This window comes from Lepus europaeus, chromosome 3, assembly GCF_033115175.1.
Source record: "Lepus europaeus isolate LE1 chromosome 3, mLepTim1.pri, whole genome shotgun sequence".
Taxonomy (NCBI): domain Eukaryota; kingdom Metazoa; phylum Chordata; class Mammalia; order Lagomorpha; family Leporidae; genus Lepus; species Lepus europaeus.
In genome coordinates this window covers 108,663,741-108,687,948 of record NC_084829.1, presented here as the reverse complement: position 1 = coordinate 108,687,948, position 24,208 = coordinate 108,663,741, and the positions used below count along the sequence as shown (strand labels likewise).

General features: G+C 45.3%; 1 protein-coding gene across 5 annotated transcripts in view; it reads right to left on the bottom strand.

Annotated features, from left to right (window-relative positions):
• The window catches only part of RPF2 (ribosome production factor 2 homolog), a 52,464-nt gene that overhangs the window by 15,117 nt on the left and 13,139 nt on the right, over positions 1-24,208 (bottom strand). For all 5 annotated transcript variants that reach the window (XM_062186611.1, XM_062186612.1, XM_062186615.1 and 2 more), the window contains 4 exons: positions 22,360-22,441; positions 18,113-18,189; positions 11,333-11,432; positions 2,320-2,422 (listed from right to left, as the gene is read on the bottom strand). In XM_062186611.1, the coding sequence (XP_062042595.1) occupies positions 2,320-2,422; positions 11,333-11,432; positions 18,113-18,189; positions 22,360-22,441 (362 nt within the window). The remainder of the gene's footprint in view (positions 1-2,319; positions 2,423-11,332; positions 11,433-18,112; positions 18,190-22,359; positions 22,442-24,208) is intronic.

Below are 24,208 nucleotides of genomic sequence, written 5' to 3'. Positions count from 1 at the left end.
CCAATTGGAGAGTAAACCGGCAGATAGAAACTATGTGTGTGTGTTGTGTGTCTGTGTGTATGTTAACTCTTTCAAGTAAATAAATCTTAAAAAAAGGCTTTAAAAATAAAATGAAATCATTAATTACATCTTATAATATATTTTGTCTTTTTATTTTTAATGAAAGGAAAATAGAAAAATAGAAGTGGGCAGAGCCAGCTACTTGGAGTACCTACATCCTAAGTTTGGGCTCCAGCTGTTCCACTTCTGATCCAGCTTCTGCTAACGCACAGAAGGCTCATGTACTTGAATTCACTTGAGCACCTGACACTCTTTTTTTTTTTTTAAAGATTTATTTTATTTATTTGAAAGACAGAGTTACAGAGAGAGGTAGAGCCAGAGAGAAAGATAGACAGAGATCTTCCATCTGCTGATTCACTCCCCAGATGACTGCAACAGTGCTAAGCTGATCTGAAGCCAGGAGCCAGGAGTCTCTTCTGGGTCTCCCACACGAGTGCAGGGACCCAAGGACTTGGGCCATCTTCCACTGCTTTCCCAGGCCATAGCAGAGAGCTGGATTGGAAGTGGAGCAGCCGGGAATCAAATTGGTGCCCGTATGGGATGCCGGCACTGCAGGCTGGAGCTTTAACCCGCTGTGCCATAGCACCAGGGGCCCTACCCCCACCACTCTTGTAATAGACTCAGATGAAGTTCCTGGCTCCAGGCTTCAGCCCATCCAAGTAGATCAAAGATATCTCTCTCTCTGTTGCTCTGCCATTCAAATCATTAATAAAGAGAGAAATCTTAAAACAACACAGAAGTGGTGGTACTAATCATCTGATGAAAAGAACTAAGTATTCTTAGTTATTCTACACTTGGGACCAAGATGGAAATCATCAACCAACCAAAGAGGTGAACAATTAGTTTCATTTGGACATTCATTAGACATAAGCTGGCCAGCCACATATCTCACTGTGAAGAAACAAAATTAAAAGCTGCATAAGAAACGCTGGGCGGCCAGCGCCGTGGCTTAACAGGCTAATCCTCCACCTTGCGGCGCTGGCACACCAGGTTCTAGTCCCGGTCGGGGCGCCAGATTCTATCCCGGTTGCCCCTCTTCCAGGCCAGCTCTCTGCTATGGCCCAGGAAGGCAGTGGAGGATGGCCCAAGTCCTTGGGCCCTGCACCTGCATGGGAGACCAGGAGAAGCACCTGGCTCCTGGCTTCGGATCAGCGAGATGCACTGGCCGCAACGGCCATTGGAGGGTGAACCAATGGTAAAAAGGAAGACCTTTCAGTCTGTCTCTCTCTCTCACTATCCACTCTGCCTGTCAAAAAAAAAAAAAAAGAAAAATAAACGCTGGGCATGACAGGTTGTGCAAACAGCACCACTGCACGGAAGACAATGTCAACACTGCATGGCCACATCACAGCTCAAACCTGACGTCAAAGCCTGAACTCAATGAACAAACAAAGTCAGCGGGTGGGAGTCAAGGTATTTTCTAGAAAGCGCGGCTCTATCAGCCAGTGCCAACACTATTTTAAAAATGGGGAAAAAAAAAAAACCTTATCTTACCTCAAAAGACACAGCTAATGCATGTCAATAAGCTCCTTTATAAGCACAGAATCTACTTGTCAGGATTTATATTTATTTTGTGGAAGGGTAGGGGCAGAAGGCCTAGGTTATAAAGACAGTAAAATGGTAAAATGAAATCGAGCCAATGATTCGTTTTTACATTTAGAGTCCATATTTTAAATGCAAGCCTTTCAGATTTGTGTTGGCCTGCCCGACTTGTGGCCTGCTGGGCTAAACCCAGTCAAGAGCAGTAAGATGATACGAGTTAAGTATTCCTTATCCAAAATGTGTAGGACCAGAAGAGTTTCAGATTGCAGTTTTCCGATTTTAGAATATCTGCCTGATTTTACTGGGTGAACACTGCTGTAAACCTGAAACAAAATGTTTTGAAATGCTCCAAAAACCAAAATTTTTTGAATGTCACTTCATCACGTAAAAAGGTTTGTGGATTGGAGCATCTAGGATTATCGATGTTTGGGTTAGAGATGTTCAGCTTGTACTGTACCAACCAGGGAGGTTCCTTATTGAGCGAGCGCAGAGGGAGCAGTGGGAGATGCTCTGGGCCCTGGGAAAGTAGGCTTCAGTGGCAGAGGCTAGCACGCGAGTGACGCCCGGAAGGTGGGCAGAGCTGCTGTCCCTGCTGTTTTGCCAACTCTCCAAACAAACTTCTGGCCAGACACTAGTTCTAAGTCTGAGCTCTATAAAACAGTCACACCACAATGCCAACCTTGAGGATGAAGGTGGCACGCAAGGAAAAGCACTTACTTATAGCTTCGAAAGTAAATCTTCCCGTTCAGTGCAGTGAAGTGCAGAACATACTCCAACCCAGCCAGGCGAATATTTGGTACTGTGGGGCCTCTGAAGAAATCTGAAAGCATGTAACAAGTTAAAAAAGAAAAACAAAAAACAACCAACACAGCTTCTAGAAAGGTAAGACACAGTACAAAAATGATCCCTTGGGGCTGCCGCCGTGGCTCACTTGGTTAATCCTCCACCTGCGGCACCGGCATCCCATATGGGTGCCAGGTTCTAATCCCGGTTGCTCCTCCTCCAGTCCAGCTCTCTGCTGTGGCCCGGGAGGGCAGTGAAGGATGGCCCAAGTCCTTGGGCCCTGTACCCGCATGGGAGACCAGGAGGAAGCACTTGGCTCCTGCCTTTGGATCAGCACAGCGCACCGGCCGTAGCGGCCATTTAGGGAGTGAACCAACGTAAGGAAGACCTTTCTCTCTGTCTCTCACTTCTCACTGTCTATAACTCTGTCAAATAAAAGAAACAAAAAAAAGATCCCTGAAGAATGTTTGTTTCAACCATTTACTCTTGTCTATTTATTTAAGTTTTTAAGATTTATTTTATTTGAAAGGAAGAGAGAGACAGACACACGGACGGAGGGAAAGAGAGAATCTTTTATCCATTGATTCATTCTCCAAATACCCACAACAGCCAGGGTTAGGCCAGGCCAAACCAGGAGCCAGGACTTCCATCTGGTTCTTCTAATATGGGTGGCAGGGACTCAATACTTGAGCCACTGTCTGCTGGCTTCCAGGCATATTAGCAGGAAGCTGGATTAGAAGCATAGAGCAGCCAAGACTCAAAACCAGGCACTCTGATTTGGGATGTGGGGGTTCTGAGTAATGGCTCAATCCACTGTACAACAACACCCACCCTATGATTTCCTATTTGTTTAGCTCACTGTCATGTTTGTATCTTTGAAGTTCTCCCACTAAGCCAATGTTCAGCATAGGAGTATTATATTTACAATACATACTAACATTTAAAAAATTTTAATCAAAGCATAACATTAAAAAACCTTTTTTTTTTTTTTTTTTGAGGCAGAGAGAGAGAAACAGTATGCACCCATCCACTACTTCTCTTTCCAAATGTCTACATCCAGGAGCTGGGATCGCAATCTAGGCCTCCCACTTTGGTGGCAGTAACCCAATCATTCGAGCTATCACTACTGCCTCCCAGGGTCCATGTTAGCAAGGAGCTGGAGTCAGGGACCAGGGCTGGGAATCGAACACAGGTACTCTGATATGGGAAGATGTGGGCATCTTAACTGCTAGGCTAAACAACTAACCCAAGGCATAAAATCTTAACCTTCAAGATAGGTACGTTGGCTGGTGCCGTGGCTTAACAGGCTAATCCTCCGCCTTGTGGCGCCGGCAAACCGGGTTCTAGTCACAGTTGGGGCACCGGATTCTATCCCGGTTGCCCCTCTTCCAGGCCAGCTCTCTGCTATGGCCCGGGAAGGCAGTGGAGGATGGCCCAAGTCCTTGGGCCCTGCACCCGCATGGGAGACCAGGAGAAGCACCTGGCTCCTGGCTTCGGATCAGCACAATGCGCCGGCCGCAGCGGCCATTGGAGGGTGAACCAACGGCAAAAAGGAAGACCTTTCTGTCTGTCTGTCTCTCTCTCTATCCACTCTGTCAAAAAAAAAAAAAAAGAAAGAAAAGAAAGAAAGAAAAGAAAAAGATAGGTACGTGAATATAGCACAATTCTATAAATTCTAAACAGGAAGTCTCATTTAGCCTTTTTAAATCCCTTTTCCTGTCAGCCCAGATGATGGGAATTATTTCCATGTTTGCAAGAACACAGAGCTTTTCTGTGTGCCCCTCCTCTCTCATGGTTACCTAAAAGAACCCCACAGGCACAAGTGTGCATGCACACATACATACTCGCCATCTCTATTCCCCACAGCAAAAATCCTCAGGGATGTTTTAGAAAACACGGCTGTGCTTTTTTCAAGATATTTTTATCTAAGTGTATCATTAATCAATAGCCTTTCCAAAATTCTGTCCAAACCTGACTCTCCTTCAGCGGCCCACTCACGCTGTGGCAGCATCACTGAAGTCAGAATGCAAAACACATGCATTCCAGTGAGCTCTGGAACAGCCTTCCTAAGGAGCAATTCCAGGCATCGGTACTGCCCCATATGCTTTAAAGAGGAAATACAGGGAGAAAATTTTAAGAACAAAATAAACATATGGAAAAGTATTCTTTATCAGTTCAAATTATTGAAGATTGTGAATATAAAAGAGCTTGGAATGCGTATCCAATAGTACTATATAGTTACCCTCTTATTCCAACACTGTACCTTAACCACCAAACTAAAACTCCACTCAACTCTGCAACGCATCAGATCACTAGCACACATAATGAGAAGGCCTGGGAGGTAGGAGTGCAGACTACCCAACCTCACGGGCATAAATGGCAGCACTTAGCAACCCCAAAGCAAACATCAAGTAGCACGGTACCTTCTGGTTAGAAAGGAACAGAGTTGCTTACACATGAATATTACTGGCAAGAATCCATTCCCTTAACAGATGATGCACCAGAGCACCTATTATGTACCAAGTACTGTTCTGGATGTGATGATGATAAAAAGGTACAACATACAGCCTCTTTCTACTGAGGGCCCCGTATTCTAGACAGATAAAAATGCGAGCAACTATAATTTAAGGCAGCACTTTAAAGGAAGAACAAAATAAAGTGTTCTGGAAATTCTCAGTAGATACAGATCAGCTTTAGTTGGGGAAGATTTCATAGAAATGGCATTTGTGGGGCCAGTGCTATGGAGTAGCAGGTTAAGCATCCACCTGCAGCACCAGCATCCCATATGGGCTCCGGTTCGAATCCCGGCTGTTCCACTTCCAATCCAGCTCCCTGCTGATGGCCTGGGAAAGCAGTAAGAAGATGGCCCAAGTGCCTGGGCCCCACACACCCACATGGAAGACCCAGAGGAAGCTCCTGGCTCCAGATTGGCCCAGCTCCAGCCTTTGCAGCCATTTGGGGAGTAAACCAGAGGATGGAGGACCTTTCTCTTTAACTCTGCCTCTCAAGTAAATGAATGAATGAGGAAGGAAGGAAAGAAGGAGGGAGGGAGAAAATAAATGGTATTTTAGGCCAAGGCAGACAAGAATTAAATAAGACTCTGCAGAAATAGGGAATGGGATAGAAAAACAGATGTGAACATTGGGAAAGGTGTCAAGTTCCACTGTGTTCATACTTTCATGAAGTCATAAAGGAATATTCAAGAAAGACTTTCCAGCAGGCACTGAGGTTTAGATCCAGAGTGCTGCTGAAAGATGTCTGGAGTGGGAGTCATCACAGATGGTTAAAACAGTGGCTGAGAAGGTAGGCCATGCAAAGAAAGACGGCAAAATAAGAGTACCGAATGTAAAGCAAAACACTGGAAACAAACCAACTGTCCATCAGTAGCAACCTGGTTGATTAAACTAGGAACACTTATACAATTAAGGACATTATGGGGACGGCACTGAGGCCTAGAGGGTAAAAGCTGCCACCTACAGTGGTGGTGTCCCCTATGGGCACTGGTTTGAGTCCCATTTCCAATGCAACTCTCTGCTATGGCCTGAAAAAGCAGTAAAGGCTGGTCCAAGTCCTTAGGCCCCTGCACCCATGTGGGAGACACAGAAGAAGCTCCTGGCTCCTGGGTTCGGATAGGTCCAACTCCAGCCGTTGCTGCCATCTGGGGAGTGAACCAGCAGATGGAAGACCTCTGGCTGTCTCTGTTTATTTGAAAGTCAGAGTTACACAGAGAGAGAAGAAGAGGCAGAGAAAGAGAAAGAGAGGTCTTCCATCCACTGGTTCACTTCCCAGTTGGCCGCAATGGCTGGAGCTGCACCGATCTGAAGCCAGGAACCAAGAGCTTCTTCCAGGTCTCCCTTGCAGGTGCAGGGGCCCAAGGACTTGGGCCATCTTCTACTGCTTTCCCAGGCCATAGCAGGGAACTGGATCAGAAGTGGAGCAGCCAGGACTCCAACCAGTGCCCATATGGGATGCCGGCACTGCAGGCAGCGGCTTTACTGTGGCTACGCCACAGTGCTGGTCCCGGACATTTTATCTTTAAAAATAGACAATATCTCCAAAGAGGACTAGCGAGTGATCTAAAGGACATACTTGCTTGGGGGTGGGGGTGAGGGTGGGGGGGTGCACAAAAAAGTATGTATATGTATCCATCCAGATTCTGGTTGGCAAAACTCTTTCACAGTATAAAAATATGGGTGAGGATGTGGCAAACAGAAATCCTAGTGTACTGCCATTGAGACTAGAGCTGGCCACAGCATTCTGGAGAGAAAATCGGTTGTACCTAGGGGAGTATCTCCACGGATCCAGCTAACTCTATTTCGGAAAACCCAGAGGAATTCCTAACATCCAAGTGTGAAGAGCTGCAGAAGGTTTGTGGTATGAGGAACTACAAGGAATTCAGGTGTCCACACATGGGAATGGCTCAGAAAAGAGACAGTGGATACGGGCTATGAATCAAAGATTCGAATCACATGCATTATATCAAAACACTCATTGCAAGAAGCAATGAGAGCTACGGTACCACAATAACCTGCAGAAATGTAAGACGAACACAAAACTCTCTAAAAATTAGAGTTTGATTATGCGGGTGTTTTAGCTCAATGGTTAAGATGCTGGTACCCCTGCTATAGCATCTGGGAGAGGTTCCTGACTCAGGTTTGACTCCAGCTGCCTGGGAAGCAGTAGTGATGGCTCAAGTCATCAGGTTCCCGTGCCTGCATGGGAGATCAGGACTGCACTCTTGGCTCTGGCCTCAGTCCAGCCACAGGCACTGCAGGCATTTAGGGAATGAACCATCAGATGGGAGCTCTCTGTCTCTGCTTTTCAAACAACCGTTTTTTGTTTTTTGTTTTTTTAGAAAAAGAAGAGGGAATCAAAGATAAGTCTGAGGTTTTTGAGGTGGGCTGAGAGGAGGATGATTATCATTGAGAACAAGAAAATCAACCCTTGATAAATTTCTCTTTCCCTACTGACCTTCTGTATTTCATTTGAACACACAAGATAAACCAAGGAGCAGCTGTCTTACTTCACATGAGGGGGCCTTTAAAAGGCTGTGGAAAAGTGGAATTAGAAGATGACCTGTATATGCTATGAACTTTCTAAAGCCCACTCATATTTATCCTGAAAATTCAACTTCCTCCGGTGCTCTACAGTCTCACTCCGTTCCTGTTCCACCTCTCTGCTTCTGTCTGCAAACTCCTGTTTGGTTTTCATTCCCTTCCCTTCCTCCCAGCACTGTGTGGTCATGCCTGCCACCTAGTGGAAGCACGGAGTGAAGAGAGTGGGCCTTATAAAAACCATTTAGAGAAGACAAACAAAAGCACTCTCTATTATGACAAATTACAAATACTTCCCTCACTGATGATAATTATACAGAGAGCTTAGGGAGAAACGGCAGGAAATCTGGGCCAAACCAGTAATATGAACTTGGATAAAAAGCTGACTGAAAAAATACCCTTGATACTTTGCAGTATGTAATACCGAAAGAAAACAATCGTCACTGCCTCTTACGGATGAATTTTAGTTCATGGAAAACATCTGTGAGGGAATAAGTTCACCACAGGCAACGTGAACAAGACTTACAAGAGCTCAGGCTTCGACTTTCAATTCGGCCTCATCCAAAAAGCTGTCATTTAACCTCTCGAAGCCCTGTCTGCTACTTATAAAATGTTCCCAAACTGAAGCACTTTTGTAAAGATTAAACAGCTAATAGTGGAAATCAGTTTAAAATTTTAAAAGTAGAGGCAAATGGTGCCTGCCCCTTGGGACACCGGCATCCTATCACAGAGTGCCTGCCTTGTGTCCCACCTCCACTTCTAATGTAGCTTCTTGCTAGTGCGCACCCTGGTAGGCAGCAGTGTTGGCTCAACTAGTTAGGCCCCTGCAACCCTTGTGAAAAACCTGGATTGAGCCCCCAGCTTAAGCCTTGCCCAATCCTGGCTATGGAGGGTATGAGGGGAGTGAGCCTGGGGATGGCAGCTCTATCTGCCTCGCAAATAAATAAAAATAAATAAACTTTAAAAACAAACAAAAAACCTGCAGAAGTTATTAACAGTTGTCTGGAAAAGAAACTTGAAAGAACAGTGGAAACTGGACAAATACAAATGACACTAGAAGAGACAATAGCAATGTTCCTGGCCTGGCGTCGAAGGATGCCCAGGTCAGAGCCATAGATCTTGCTGTCGCAAAGCTGAAAAGCCCTTCACTTGGCCTAGCTTCCAAAGTAGCTGCTGCTGCGGGGATGGCCACGTAGGGTCAGTAACATTGCAGGCAGAAGATGCCACCTGTCTTTACCTGGCCAACTCTCCTCCCAGCGAGGTAATGGAAGTCAACAGGGTGCCTTCCCCAAGGAGGTTCATACCCCATGTGAAGAGATGGATAGGTCTGGGCCTCATAACTGACAAGGCCTTAAAGCTCACCAGATCATTATTAGGCCCCTTCTATCAGGTTCTATCTGCCTCTCAATTGGAAAACTTACTTGTGTTTAGATAGCAGCTCTCTTAGGTTCTCCAATAATGACTCCATCCTTTGTTCTAGACCCTATCTAGACCACTTGGGTCCTCATTCCTTTGTAATCATAGCCTCTACTCTAACATCAATGGCTCTACTCCCAATCTGTGTGTATTGATGGCCCTCTCCCCCACTTAATGCTGTATGATTGTTCAGAATTTCTCTATAGATAAACCCCTCTACCCGCAAAAGATGAGTGGCCTTTCTCCCAGTCTTGGTTGGGATCAGCTTTAAACCATGTCCATCAAACAGTCTTCACAAGGGTCCAGATACCCCACCCCCCTCCCATTTCTTCTCCTCTATGAAATCCTCTCATTACTTGGTTAATGCCTCTCTTGGGATCATTGGTTGCTATCTCACCCTTTTAGACTACTGTGTCTGTTTAAGTGTTTACAGGGATTGATAATGGAATGAACCAACTACTGCTACAAAGATATACTTGGCTCTCCACCCAGGAGACAGCAGCTTGAGTCATCACCCCATGCCAGCAGAGAGTACTTCATCAACCTATGTCAGCAAGAAGTAGCTCTAAAGATAGATCATTGTCCCTCTACCTCTCCTGGACTTTTGGGGCTTGCTTTATAAAAACAAAAGGGGGGAATATTAGTAAAATGGCACAGTCTTATCTATGGCGCAATCTATACCCTGGCCATCATCCTAGGCTCTACCTCCCACCGCCACTGCTGGAAGCCAGGTGGCCACATGGCCCAACCACCAGTGTCAGCTCCACCCCCATCCTAATGGGATTCGCTGCTCCTACTTCCCTGCCAGAGCCCCAGCAAAGGTTTAACAAGACCTGTTCCTGAACACATGGCTCTCTCAATCTCTTTCTCTTTGATCTCTCTCTCTAACGCTCTCCTTCTCTTTTCCTTCTTCGCCCCTTCCCTCCAATCTGTCGGGTTTCCCCACCAATAAACCCTTTCCCTTGGGGAAAAAAAAAAAGGAATGTTCATAACATATTTTCATTAAGTAACCTTTTGATGGGAAAGGGAGCAAGGAAATAAAGACAAGTTACATTGAAGTTATACTGTGAATCCCCTCGTACATCAAACTAAGAAAAATTAACAGAGGATTTTGCATTAGAAGTGGATGATATATAACAATCTTGAAATTTTAACTTGAGTCTTCTAAATTTAAAGTTTTTTTAAGAATATTATTTACTAGGGTCAGCATTGTGGCATAGAAGGTTAACCCTCTGCCTGTGATGCCAGCATCCCATATGGGTGCCAGTTTGAGACCCAGCTGTTCCACTTCCGATCCAGGTCCCTGCTAATGCACCTGGGAAAGCAGTGGAAGACAGCCCAAGTGCTTGGGCCCCTTCATCCACATGGGAGACCCAGAAGAAGCTCCTGGCTCCGGGCTCCAGGCTCCGGCCTGGCCCAGCCCCAGCTGTTGTGGCCATCTGGGGAGTGAACCATCAGATGGAAGACCCCTCTCTCTCTGTCTCTTCCTCTCTCTGTAACTCTATCAGATAAATTAAATCTTTAAAAAAATACTTATTTTCATTTATTTAAAAGGCAGAAAGTCACAGAGATCTTCCATCCTCTGGTTCACTTCCCAAAAACATGAAACAACCAGGGCTGGGCCAGGCTCAAGTCAGAAACCTAGAAGTCTCCCACATGAGTGACAAAGCCATCACCTGCTGCTTCCCAGGGTACACATTAGAAGGAAGCTGGATTGGAAACACAGGTGGGACTCAAACCAGGCACTCCAATGTGGGATGTGGACATCCCAAGTGGCATCTTAACTGCTTCACCAAATGCCCACTCCTCTAAATTTAATTTAATGATGCTAATAATGATGGGTACAATCACTCAATAAAGTGTAAAACATTGTAAATAGGACGGTACCTCTATTACTATAATATCAAGAAGTAATCATCTACAGAGTATAACAATCATTTTAATTCTAGAAAATGGGGTGCTTTCTTGAGGCTGACTGAGGAAAAAGAAAACCATGAAAAAGCAATCAAAAATGAGGGGCTGGCGCAGTGGGTTAATTCCCTGGCCTCAAGTGCCGGCATCCCATATGGGCGCCGGTTCTAGTCCTGGCTGCTCCTCTTCCAATCTAGCTCTCTGCTATGGCCTGGGAAAGCAGTAAAAGATGGCCCAAGTCCTTGGGCCCCTGCACCCACGTGGGAGACCCAAAAGAAGCTCCTGGCTCCTGCCTTTGGATCGACAGCAGCTCTGGTTGTTGCAGCCAATTGGAGAGCGAACCATCGAATGGAAGACCTCTCTCTCCCTCTCTCTCTCTCTCTGCCTCTTCTCTCTCTGTGTAACTCTGACTTTCAAATAAATAAATAAATCTTAAAAAAAAAAAAAATCAAAAAGGAAAAGGAGAAAGCAAAGTTGTACACTTAGAATGAAGTGACAAAAGGACCACCAATGACAGTCTTAGATTCCCTGCGATGCCTTGAATATAATAAACATTAAATACTTACCAATAAGAAGACTTTTTAGTCTTCTATAGTCTTCTGTTGCATCAAAATCATCACCAGCAAATATCAACATGGGTTTCGTGCCCTCAGGACATTTACTATTCTATAAAATAAAAAAAATCACTTAATTATCAAAGTCTAAACTGTTTTATATGCTGTCTCTAAAGCAATCAGGGGACAAGTATCTGGTGCAGAGATTAGAGTTTTTCTTGGGATGCCTGCATCCCATATCAAAATGCCTGGAATGGAGTCCTGGCTCCACTCCCAAGTCCAGCTTCCTGGGAGGCAGCAGGTGATGGCTCAAGTACTTGGGTCCCTACCACTTATGAGGGAGACCTTTTTTGAGTTTCCAGCTGTTATGAATTTGGCTTGGCCCAACCCTGGTTACTGTAGGCATTCAGGAAGTAAACCAACAGATGGGAGATCTGTCTCTCTGCTTTTCAAATAATAATAATAATAATAATACGATAGAGATCATGGCATAGCAGGTTAAACAGCCATTTAGGATGTCAGCATCCAATGTCAGATTGTAGAACAGAGTCCCAGCTTCTCTGCTTCTGATCCAGTTTCCTGCTAATGTACACTTTAAGAACCAGCAGGTGAGGCTCAAGTACTTTGGTACCTGGTACCCATGTGGAAGTAACAAATATAGTTCCTGGTTCCTGGCTTCAGGTTGGCCCAGACTAGGATGTTGTGAGTATTTGGGGAGTGAACCAGCAGATGGAAAATCTCTCTGCCTCTCCCTCCCAATCACACTGCCTTTCAAATAAATAAATAAATCCTAAAAAAAAGTTAAAAAGCACATTTTATTAACTTTCTTAAAAGTATGTCTACACTTGTAGTTCAGGCCACCGAAGATTAGAGATGGGACATGGGCACTCCCTTGACTTGCATCCTCTGGTCTGCTTTAACACAAACCAGGAGGAAAAGAAAGCTAGGCATCAGAAGCAATGGGTGGCAGGCCTATTAATGGCTGTTCTGTACAGTGATCTGCCCTCAAGGAGACCCAACAGGCCAGTCCACTGCAGTGGCTTTCAATGTGGTAAGCCTGGGCTTCAGCAGAAGTCAGCTTGTGAAGAGCCCTGGCAGCTCTGCCAAGAGTTGGATCACTGGAAATGGACCTGCCCTGGAGTCGAAGGAGGCCCAGGTCAGAGCCACAGATCTTATTGGCTCTAAGCTGAAAAGCCCTTCACTCAGCCCAACTTCCAAAGTGACCACTGCAGCTGAGGGGATGGTCAAGTAGGGTCAGCAACATTGCAGGCAGAACTGTAAATTTCTTGTTAGAGATGCCCCCTGCCTTTACCTGGCCAGCTCTCCTCCCAGGCCAGCCAAGTAATGAAAGTCAACAGAGTGCCTTCCCCTAGGAGGTTCACATCTCCCTTAGGATATACCCCATGTGAAGAGATAGATAGGTCTGGGCCTCTGAATTTACAAGGCCTAAAGCCCACCAGATTATTATCAAGCCCCTTCTATCAGGTTCTATTTGCCTCTCAATCAGAAAAATTACTTGTAGCTTAGACAGCACCTTTCTTAGCTCCTCTAATAATGACTCTGTCTTTTGTTCTAGGCCCTGTCTAGTGCACTTGGGCCTCATTCCTTTGTAATCATAACCTCTACTCTAACACCAATGGCTCTACTCCCAACCTGTGTGTACTGATGGTCCTCTTCCCCACTTAATGCTGTATAATTGTTCAAACCTGGTAAATGCCACTCTTAGGATCATTGGTTACTACCCTCACTCTGTCTTTTATGACCTTGTCTAAATATGATCAGAGTCGGCAAACTTGGAAGGCTTCCATAGCCTTGGCAACTCATGATGAGAGCCTAGGATGGTTACTGGCACCATAAACTAGAGTGTCAATTTGTTGGGTCAACAACAGGAGCCACTGTGCACTTGCTCCTCATGTGGGATCTCTGTCCTTAATGTGCTGTACATTTTGATTTAATGCTATAACTAGTACTCAAACAGTATGTTTCACTTTGTGTTTCTATGTGGGTGCAAACTGTTGAAATCTTTATACTAAATTGATCTTCTGTATATAAAGAGAATTGAAAAGGAATCTTGATGCAAATGGAAGGGGAGAGGGAGCGGGAGAGGGGAGGGTTGTGGGTGGGAGGGAAGTTATGGGGGGGGGGAAGCCATTGTAATCCATAAGCTGTACACTGGAAATTTATATTCATTAAATAAAAGTTAAAAAAAAAAAAAAAAAAAAAACTATGTCTACAAATACTGACTTTAGATTTTAAAAGAGATGGGATTTGGGGCTGGCGCTGCGGCACAGTGGGTTAAAGTCCCAGCCTGCATCACAGGCATCCCATGTGGATGCTGGTTCGAGTCCCGGCTACTCCTTTTCTGATCCAACTCTCTGCTATGGCCTGGGAAAGCAGCAAAAGATGGTAAAAGTGCTTAGGTCTCTGCACCCGTGTGGAAGACCTGGAAGAAGCTCCTGGTTCCTGGCTCAGCTCTGGCCGTGGAGGTCATTTGGGGAGTGAACCAGTGGAATGGAAGATCTCTCTCTCTCTGCCTCTCCTCCTCTCTCTGTATAACTCTTTCAAACAAATAATTTTTTTTAAAAAAGAGTTGGGATTTTTTTAACCATATAGATTTATTATATTAAAAAATAATAATCTGTTCTATTCACTTTCATTACTGTAGGATTTCTGTATCCTTATGGCAGTGCCTAGGTTCAAGTTCCAAATCCACTCCCAATTCCAGCTCCCTGCTAACACACACTCTGGTGGATAGCAGGTGATGGCTACCCACCCACATAGGAGTGGGTCCCTCTCACCCGCATAGGAGACCTGGAGTGAATTCCTGGCTCCTGGCCCAGCCCTGGCTATTGTGGGCAACTGGGAAAGGACTCAGCAGACCGACATCTATGTTACCATCTCTCTAGGCCTCTCAAATAAAAATAAATAAAAAAGCTACACTTGCAAAAAGCCACAAAACAAACCCAAACATACAAACGAAAACAGCCTCTAATAGCCTGCCTCCCAGTACTAAAACAAATTAATTTGCAGGGAAAAAATTTGATTTATAGGACTGTGCCTTTACTGTCATATCACATCAAGCTTTTTTTTTTTTTTTAATGAGAGGTAGAAAGAGAAAGATTGCTGATTTATTCCCTAAGAGTATTTGTAAATGACAGTTAACTAAACTATCAACTAGTCATTTACATGGGAAGCAACATAACTGTATACAAGCTATAGAAATATGGGCAAATCCTTAGCTGGCAGGAGTGAAACTTTTTATAAATGTATTCTGGGGGCTGGCACTGTGGCTCAGTGGGTTAAATTCCCCACTGCAGTGTCAGCATCCCAAATGGGCAGCAGTTCAAGGTCCGGCTGCTCTACTTCCAATCCAGCTCCCTGCTAATGTGCCTGGGAAAGCAGTGGAAGACGACCCAAGTTTTTTCAGTCCCTGCACCGACATGAGAGATCTGGAAGAAGCTCCTGGAAGTATGGACATTTCAATATTAATCTTCCAATCCAGGAAAATGGAAAATTTTTCCATTTTTTTGTGTCTTAATTTCTTTAATATTTTATCATTTTCATAGTAGAGATTTTTTACTTCCTTGGTTAAGTTTGTTACAAAGTATTACATTTTTTTTGTAGCTATTGTGAATGAGATTGATCTTAGAAGTTCTTTCTCAGCCATGGCATTGTTTGTGTATACAAAGACTACTGATTTTTGTGTGTTAATTTTATATCCTGCCATTCTGCCAAACTCTTTAATGAGTTCCAATAGTCTCTTAGTGGAGTCCTTTGGATCCCCTATATATATATATAACCATCTCATCTGCAAATAGGGATAATTCGACTTCCTCCTTTCTGATTTGTATCCCTTTGATTTCTTTTTCTTGCCTAATGGCTCTGGTTAAAACTTCCAGGACTATATTGAATAGCAATGCTAACAGTGGGCATCCTTGTCTGGTTCTGGATCTTAATGAGAATGCTTCCAACTTTTCCCCATTCAATAAGATGCTGGCTGTGGGTTTGTCATAAATTGCCTTGATTGTGTTGAGAAATGCTCCTTTGATACCCAGTTTGCTTTTTTCATCATGAAAGGATGTTGATTTTATCAAATGCTTTTTCTGCATCTACTAAAATAATCATAAGGTTTTTGTTCTTCAGTTTGCTAATATGATGTATCATATTTATTGATTTGCAAATGGTGCACCATCCCTGTGTACCAAAGATAAATCCCACTTGGTCCCAGTGAATGATGTGTTGTTGGATTCAATTAACCAGTATTTATTAAGGAGTTTTGCATCTATGTCCATCAGGGATATTGGTCCTTAGTTCTCTTTCTCTATTGTATCTTTTTCAAGTTTAGGAATTAAGGTGATGCTGGCTTCACAGGAGGAGTTTGGGAGGATTCCCTCCCTTTCAATTGTTTTTTTTTTTTTTTTTTTTTGACAGGCAGAGTGGAGAGTGAGAGAGAGAGAGACAGAGAGAAAGGTCTTCCTTGTGCTGTTGGTTCACCCTCCAATGGCTGCCGTGGTCGGCGCGCTGCGGCCGGCGCACCGCGCTGATCTGAAGGCAGGAGCCAGGTACTTATCCTGGTCTCCCATGGGGTGCAGGGCCCAAGCACTTGGGCCTTCCTCCACTGCACTCCTGGGCCACAGCAGAGAGCTGGCCTGGAAGAGGGGCAACCGGGACAGAATCCGGCGCCCCGACCGGGACTAGAACCCGGTGTGCCGGCGCTGCTAGGTGGAGGATTAGCCTGTTGAGCCACAGCACTGGCCATCAATTGTATTTCACCACCTTGGAAGTGGAAAAGAAGGGGCAGAGGGCTTGAGGGTGTACCTAGAGCCAGTGCTCAGGCCCACTCAGCTAGTGGCTAAACTAGCAACAGTGCCAAAGATGAAATGGAGATCTGTATACAGCCCCAGAGGAAAACAGTAATAATACGATGGTTTCCATCATAAGCACCACAGTTTAAGCTTTCTAGTATGTTCTCATCACTGGTAAGCATATTCACCTGTGTTACCTCATCTGATGTTGTTATATATTTTATGCTCGACTACAAAAAGTCATGGAAGTCATCAGCTAATCACGTCACAAATGTCACCTAAAAGGCCAAGCCAGGCTCCTCCCCAAGTATTCTGCTTCTACATTCAATCCTACAGCACTGCCTGCCCTGTACCTGGGGAAGATGGGCTGAATGACTAAATGGGATATGGTAAAGGCCTTTTTCAAACCTATAGGATAAGAATATTTAAGAATTCTAATAAATTCTAATAAACCTGGAGGTATGTCCCATTTTTAGAAGGTAGTTGGGAAAAGGATTGATCATATATTTGCTACAATTTTTTTTTAACTATACCATGAGCCTGAAAAACCCATAAATGGGACCAAACACCTAGAATGGCAATTGAAAGGCCCACATCCCATATCAGAGTCTGTGTTCAAGTCCTGGCTCCACACTCAGTTTCAGCCTCCTGCTGATGCCTAACCCAGGTAGGCAACAGGTGATGACACAAGTCACCAACTTAGGTCCTTGCCACCCACATGAAAGACCTAGACTGAATTCTTGGCTCCTGGGCATTTGAGGAGTGAACCAGCTGATGGGAATTCTAAAAATAAAATTAAAAAAATTTTTTAAAAGCTCATAAACTGACAATAGTTATACATTTTCCATTCTAACAGTGTCCTTTCTCTCAAACCCCTTGAGTCCTAATCTTGGTTATACTAACTACGTGTGACTCTAGGTCACCAAGGAAACCTCTCTGAGCTTCAATCTCCAAATCTAAGCTGTAGGGAAAATTACTTCAGCCTCACCCAGCATGGCTATGAGTCCAAGTCAAACAATATATTTGCTGGGACAGACAGAGCCAGAAGCAGAGTTCTGAGGGAGCAGGTGCTTAATTTGTACCCAAAAGCTGAATTAGGACACTCTTCCTGCTTTTCTGAGACTATTTTTACTACTACTTACTACTTTCTATTCCATAATCCCTTTCAAACAGATACAAGCCCCAAGGAGAGCCGAACTACCCATTCATTTGCTAATGGCTAAAATATTGTGGGATCAGTCAGACCATCCTAGATTGAAAATAGGGCTCAATTTGAAAATTCTGGTATTTGTGAGATTCCTTAAAATAGATGTTGTGAAAATGCAGATGGAGGGGATAGCACTTTCACCCCTGGCCTAGACAAGATTTAGGAAGCCGTCTGAAGTCCACCTGCCAAAAGACTCACATGTATTATATGCTACATATACACTCCTCTTTCAGAGTTACAGTAAAGGGCCAGGTATCTGGTGCAGCAGTTAAACGCCACTTGGGATGCCTGCATTCCATACTGGGGCACCTAGTTCAAGTCCCACTCTGCTCTCCATTTCAGCCTCCTGCTAACACGCAACCTAGGAGGCAGCAGATGATGGCTCAGGGTGCTAGGTCCCTGCCACCCTGAGGGAGGCCCGGATTCAGTTCTCAGGTTCAGGGTGCTGGGTCCCTGCCACCCTGAGGGAGGCCCGGATTCAGTTCCCAGTGCTTGCTTTCAGCCTGCACCAGCTCCAGCTGTTACAGGCATTTGGGGAATGAACCTGTGGATCTTCCTGTCTCTTCATTCTCTGTCTCTCTGCCTTTCAAATAAATGAAAATTTTCTAAAAAGATAAAGGTTAAAATAAAGTTGTATTTTTATCTTAGAGCATGCCAGAATAAAAAAAAAACAAAGTCCTTTTTACACAAAATACTATTAGTATTCTTTATTGCAAGAAGTCACCAATGGCTGAAAGCAACACTGTAAAGTGTTTTTGTTTTTTATCATCAGTATCTTACCTTAATATCTTTTAGAGAGACAAACTTCTCAATTCCTAATTCAATCATATCCAGCACGTGGTAGTCATACATACGACCTAGAAGAAAAATGCATGTTAAGCATGTTTTTTTCCCAGTTGCCTACATGAACCTACTTACCTGCACATTCACAATGACCTAATAACTTTGCTTTCTTGCTATACACCCCCAAACACGCACCACCTTTTTAAGTTTTCAAATCTAAAATGCTGTTAGGACAGCAGTCACAGAAATGATTTTAGAGATCATTTAGTATGACTCCTTATTTTATAGAATAACTGAAAGTCACGGCTGTTAGGGCTTGCCTGTGCCAGATCCAATCTCAACAGACACAGGCAAGGATTTTTTTTTTTTTTTTTAAGGTCTGTCTTCCATTGGTTCACCCCACAAATGGCCACTATGGCCAGAGCTACACTGATCCGAAGCCAGAAGCCAGGTGCTTCCTCTTGGTCTCCCACACGGGTGCAGGTGCCCAAGCACCTGGGCCATCCTCCACCGCCTTCCCGGGCCACAGCAGAGAGCTAGACTAGAAGAGGAGCAACCAGGACTAGAATCCGGCGCCCTCCGCAGGCAGAGGATCAACCAAGTGAGCCCCCGGCAAGGATTCTTTTACGAGTTTATTTATTCAACAGATATTAACTAAGGAAGGATTAATTCATGTTGGGGAGAGGTTATTTTATTTTCGCTTAACTCTACACACACACACAGACACACACATAAGCAAGAGTACTTTAGAATCAAGGGAAATATGAGACTAAAGTATTTATTTTGGTCCCCCAAAAATCAAATCCATAGTTTTTTCAGAATATGCATCTTCTACGTACTTTCTGAAGACCTTTTGTATGTGTACAGACAGACATGTACATACACGCACATGCACTAACGCATGACTATCGCCTATTAGAAAAATATCTAGGGGCTGGCGTCATGGCACAGTGGGTTAAACTGCAAGCTGCACTACTGGCAGCCCATATGAACACCCGTTTGGTTTCTGCCTGCTCCATTCCAGACGCAGCTCCCTGCTCATGTGCCTGGAGAGCAGCTGAAGATGTCCCAAGTCCTTGGGCCCCTGCCACCAACATGGAATTCCCAGATGGAATTCCAGGCTCCTGGCTTCAGCCTGGTCCAGCCCTAGCCATTGTAGTCATTTGGGGAGTGAACCAGATGACAGAAGATCTCCGTCTCCGTCTCGCCCTTCTCGCTCTGTAACTCTGCCTTTCAAATAAATAAATAAATAGTTTTTTATATCTTTTTTATATTTTATATCTTTTTAAAGATTTATTTACTTACTTGAAAGGCAGAATTACAGAGTGGTAGAGGCTGAGAGAGGTCTTTCATCCACTGATTCACTCCCCAAATGGCCACAATGGTTGGAGCTGAGCTGATCTAAAGCCAAGAACCAGAAGCTTGCTCTGGGTCTCCCATGCAGGGAGACCCAAGCACCTGGGCCATCTTCCACTGCTTTCCCAGGTACATCAGCAGAGACAGGTACATCAGCTGGGACTCGAACTGGCACACACAAGGGATGCCAGCACTGCAGGCGGCGGCTTTACCTACTACGCAACAGCACCAGCCCCATAAATAAATCTTTAAAAACAAAAAAATAGGCTGGCGCCGTGGCTTAACAGGCTAATCCTCCGCCTTGCGGCGCCAGCACACCAGTTTCTAGTCCCGGTTGGGGCGCCAGATTCTATCCCGGTTGCCCCTCTTCCAGGCCAGCTCTCTGCTATGGCCTGGGAAGGCAGTGGAGGATGGCCCAAGTCCTTGGGCCCTGCACCCGCGTGGGAGACCAGGAGAAGCACCTGGCTCCTGGCTTCGGATCAGTGAGATGTGCCAGCTGCAGCAGCCACTGGAGGGTGAACCAATGGCAAAAAGGAAGCCTTTCTCTCTGTCTCTCTCTCTCACTATCCACTCTGCCTGTTGTATATATATATATATATATACACACACATATATATATATAGGGGAACACTGTATGGCACAGCAGGTTATACTACTACTTGTGAGACTGCAATCCATGTGTGTTGGTTCAAGTCTCAGCTGTTCTGCTTCTGATCCAAGTTTCTGCTAATGCACCTGGGAAGGCAGAAGATGGCATAAACACTTGGGACCCTGCCATCCACATGAGAGACTCAGATGGTGTTCTAAGCTCCTGGCTTTGGCCTGGGCCAGCCCTTGCCATTAAAACTATTTGGGGAGTGAGACAGAAGATGTAAGATCTCTGTCTCTGTCCCTCCTTCTCTGTCATTCTTTCAAATAAATCTTTAAAAATTCAGGCTGGTGTTGTGGCATAGCTGGTAAACCCACTACATGAGATGCCAGCATCTCATATGGGCACTGGTTTGTGTTCTGGATGCTTCACTTACAACCCAGGTCCCTGATAATGTAGTGGGACTTGGGAAAGAAGTGGAAGATGGCCCAAGTGTTTGGGTCCCTGCCACCCAAGTGCAGAGATCAAGATGAAGCTCCTGGCTTCCGGCCCAGTGCTGGCTGGGGAGTGAACCAGCACATGGAAGATCTCTCTCTCTCTCCTTCTCTCTGTAATTCTTTTTTTTTTTTTTCCCCAAGATTAATTCATTTATTTGAAAGGCAGAGGCAGAGAGAGATGTCTTCCACCCCCTGGTTCACTCCCTAAATGGCTACATCAGCTGGAGCTGGGCCAATTTGAAGCTAAGAGCCAGGAGCTTTTTCTAGGTCTCTCCAAATGAGTGCAGGCGCCCAAGTACTTGGGCTATCTTCTACTGCTTTCCCAGGCCATAGCAGAGAGCTGGATTGGAAGTGGAGCAGCCAAAACTCAAACTGGCACCCATATGAGATGCTGGCACTTCAGGTGGCTGCTTTACCTGCTATGTCACAGCACCTGCCCCTGTAACTTTGACTTTCTAAATAAGCAAATAAATCTTTTTTTTTTTTCTTTTTTTTTTTTTTTTTAATTTAACAGGTAGAGATATAGACAGTGAGAGAGACAGAGAGAAAGGTCTTCCTTCTGCTGGTTCACTCCCCAAATGGCCGCTAAGGCCAGTGCTGTGCCGATCTGAAGCCAGGAGCCAGGTGCTTCTTTCCGGTCTCCCACGCGGGTGCAGGCGCCCAAGCACTTGGGCCATCCTCCGCTGTCTTCCTGGGCTACAGCAGAGAGCTGGACTGGAAGAGGAGCAAACGGGATTAAAACCCAGCGCCCATATGGGATGCCGGTGCCGCAGGTGGAGGATTAACCAAGCCCCTAAGCAAATAAAACTTTAAAAGTAAATATGCAATAAAATAAAACGGGGCCAGTGTTGTGGTACAGGAAGTTAAACAATTCTTGCAATGCTGGCACCCTATTTAGGAGTGTCAGTTTGTGTCTAAGCTACTCTGCTTCCCATCCAGCTCCCTGCTAATGTGCCTGGGAAAGCAGCAAAGCATAGCTCAAGTATTTGGGATCCTGTCAGTCATGTGGGAAACCTGGATGGAGTTCCAGGCTCCTGGAATCCATCTGGACCAACCCAGCCATTTCAGCCATTTGGAGAGTGAACCAGCATGAAAGCTGGCTGTCTCTCTCTTTCTCTCTGCTTAAGAATTAAATCTGGGAAAAAAAAAAAAAAATCTATGACTTGAGGTAAGGTAATTTTCCCCCAATTTCAGTGGACACACGACATGTGGGAGCTCAGTGAGACTCAACATAAACCACACGTACCATTGAGTAAATGGGTGGAGGTGAGAGCACCAAGAGGCCACACTCTACTTAAACCACAACTTGCTTCCAACAGAGACAGAAGGTGATGGCGCTATAAGAAACAGCAGACAACCAAGGAAATGAACTCTTTCAAATTCCTTCTTACCGGTGCTATTTCCTTAAATTGGTGAATTATATGTATATGCCTCATTCTTCACCTGGAGACAGGTAGATTAAAAAGTAACTTTATTCAAGGCAACAAGGTAAAAAAAAGAAAGCAAAAATCCATGGGGCCAGCACTATGCTGTAGTGGGTAAAGCCACCACCCATATGGGCGCTGGTTTGAGTCCTGGCTGCTCCACTTCCGATCCAGCTCTTTGCTGTGGCCTGGGAAAGCAGTAGAAGATGGCCCAAGTCCTTGGGCCCCTGCGCCCGTGTGGGAGACCTGGAAAAATCTCGTTGTGGCCATCTGGGGAGTGAACCAGTGGATGGAAGACCTCTCTCTGTGTCTCTAACTCTCTCTGTAACTCTTTCAAATAAATAAATAAAAAGAAAGAAGGAACGAAATGACACTTACCCAGAACTAGATTATTAGGTCGCTTCTTATTATGGGAGCCAAACATGAATAAAGAACAATCTGACTTCTTTGAAAAGAATTCCTATAAAATCAATGAAATCCCATTTAGTCAATGCATAAATACAGGAATCTTAAGAATCTTGCCTCTGAACCTAAAAAAGTATATCAGGTTTGTTCATCAGTAGTTTACGAAGACTTAATAAACTAAATAGGAATACAGAGAGGAAAATTACTAGTCTCAATGGCACAGCTTAGCATACATTTAAAGTATACATGGGGGCAGGCATTTGACACAACAGTTAATATACTGCTTGGGCTGCTTGTATCGCATAGCAGAGTGCCTGGGTTTGAGTCCCAGCTACTCCACTTCCAATCCCAGCTTCTTGCTAATGCATACCTTGGAGGCAGAAGGTGATGGCTCAAGTACCTGGGTTCCTGCCACCCATGGGGGAGACCTGAACTGAGATCAAGGTTCCCAGCTTCAGTCTGGGCCAGCCCTGGCTACTGTAGACACTTGAATAATCAATCAGGCAGTCTCTGCCTTTCAGTCACAGAAATGGTATTAGAAATGAGAGTAAATTGGCCGGTGCCGCGGCTCACTTGGCTAATCCTCCACCTGCGGCGCCAGCACCCTGGGTTCTAGTCCTGGTCGGGGCACCGGATTCTGTCCCGGTTGCCCCTCTTCCAGGCCAGCTCTCTGCTGTGGCCCGGGAGTGCAGTGGAGGATGGCCCAAGTCCTTGGGCCATGCACCCGCATGGGAGACCAGGAGAAGCACCTGGCTCCTGGCTCCAGATCAGCGCAGTGCACCGGCCACAGCAGCCATTGGAGGGTGAACCAACGGTAAAAGGAAGACCTTTCTCTCTGTCTCTCTCTCTACTGTCCACTCTGTCAAAAAACAAAATAAACAAAAAAAAAAGAAATGAGAGTAAATTAAAAAGGGGGGAAGTAAAGAAATTATTAAAAAATTTAAAAATCGGGCCGGCGCCGCGCCTCACTAGGCTAATCCTCCGCCTGCGGCGCCGGCACACCGGGTTCTAGTCCCGGTCGGGGCACTGGATTCTGTCCCGGTTGCCCCTCTTCCAGGCCAGCTCTCTGCTGTGGCCAGGGAGTGCAGTGGAGGATGGCCCAAGTGCTTGGGCCCTGCACCCCATGGGAGACCAGGAGAAGCACCTGGCTCCTGCCATCGGATCAGCGCGGTGCGCTGGCCGCAGCGCGCCAGCCGTGGCGGCCATTGGAGGGTGAACCAACGGCAAAAAGGAAGACCTTTCTCTCTGTCTCTCTCTCTCTCACAATCCACTCTGCCTGTCAAAAAAAAAAAAAAAAAAGAAAAGAAAAGAAAATTTAAAAATCGGCCAGCGCTGTGGCTTAACAGGCTAATCCTCCGCCTTGCAGCGCTGGCACACCGGGTTCTAGTCCCGGTTGGGGTGCCGGATTCTATTCTGGTTGCCCCTCTTCCAGGCCAGCTCTCTGCTATGGTCCGGGAAGGCAGTGGAGGATGGCCCAGGTGCTTGGGCCCTGCACCCACATGGGAGACCGGGAGAAGCACCTGGCTCCTGGCTTCGGATCAGCGAGATGCACCATCCGCAGCGGCCATTGGATGGTGAACCAACGGCAAAAAGGAAGACCTTTCTCTCTGTCTCTCTCTCTCACTATCCACTCTGCCTGTCAAAAAAAAAAAAAAAAATTTAAAAATCAAGAACACATAAATATATATAATGGGCCTAGATGAATTTATCAATATGATATTTTCGGATATCTATATCAGATTCAGGAGTTTGTAACACTTACAGCTACTTTTCACGGCTACCTGCATCCAAACAGGAATCCTGACCTAGCACTTCCACACTA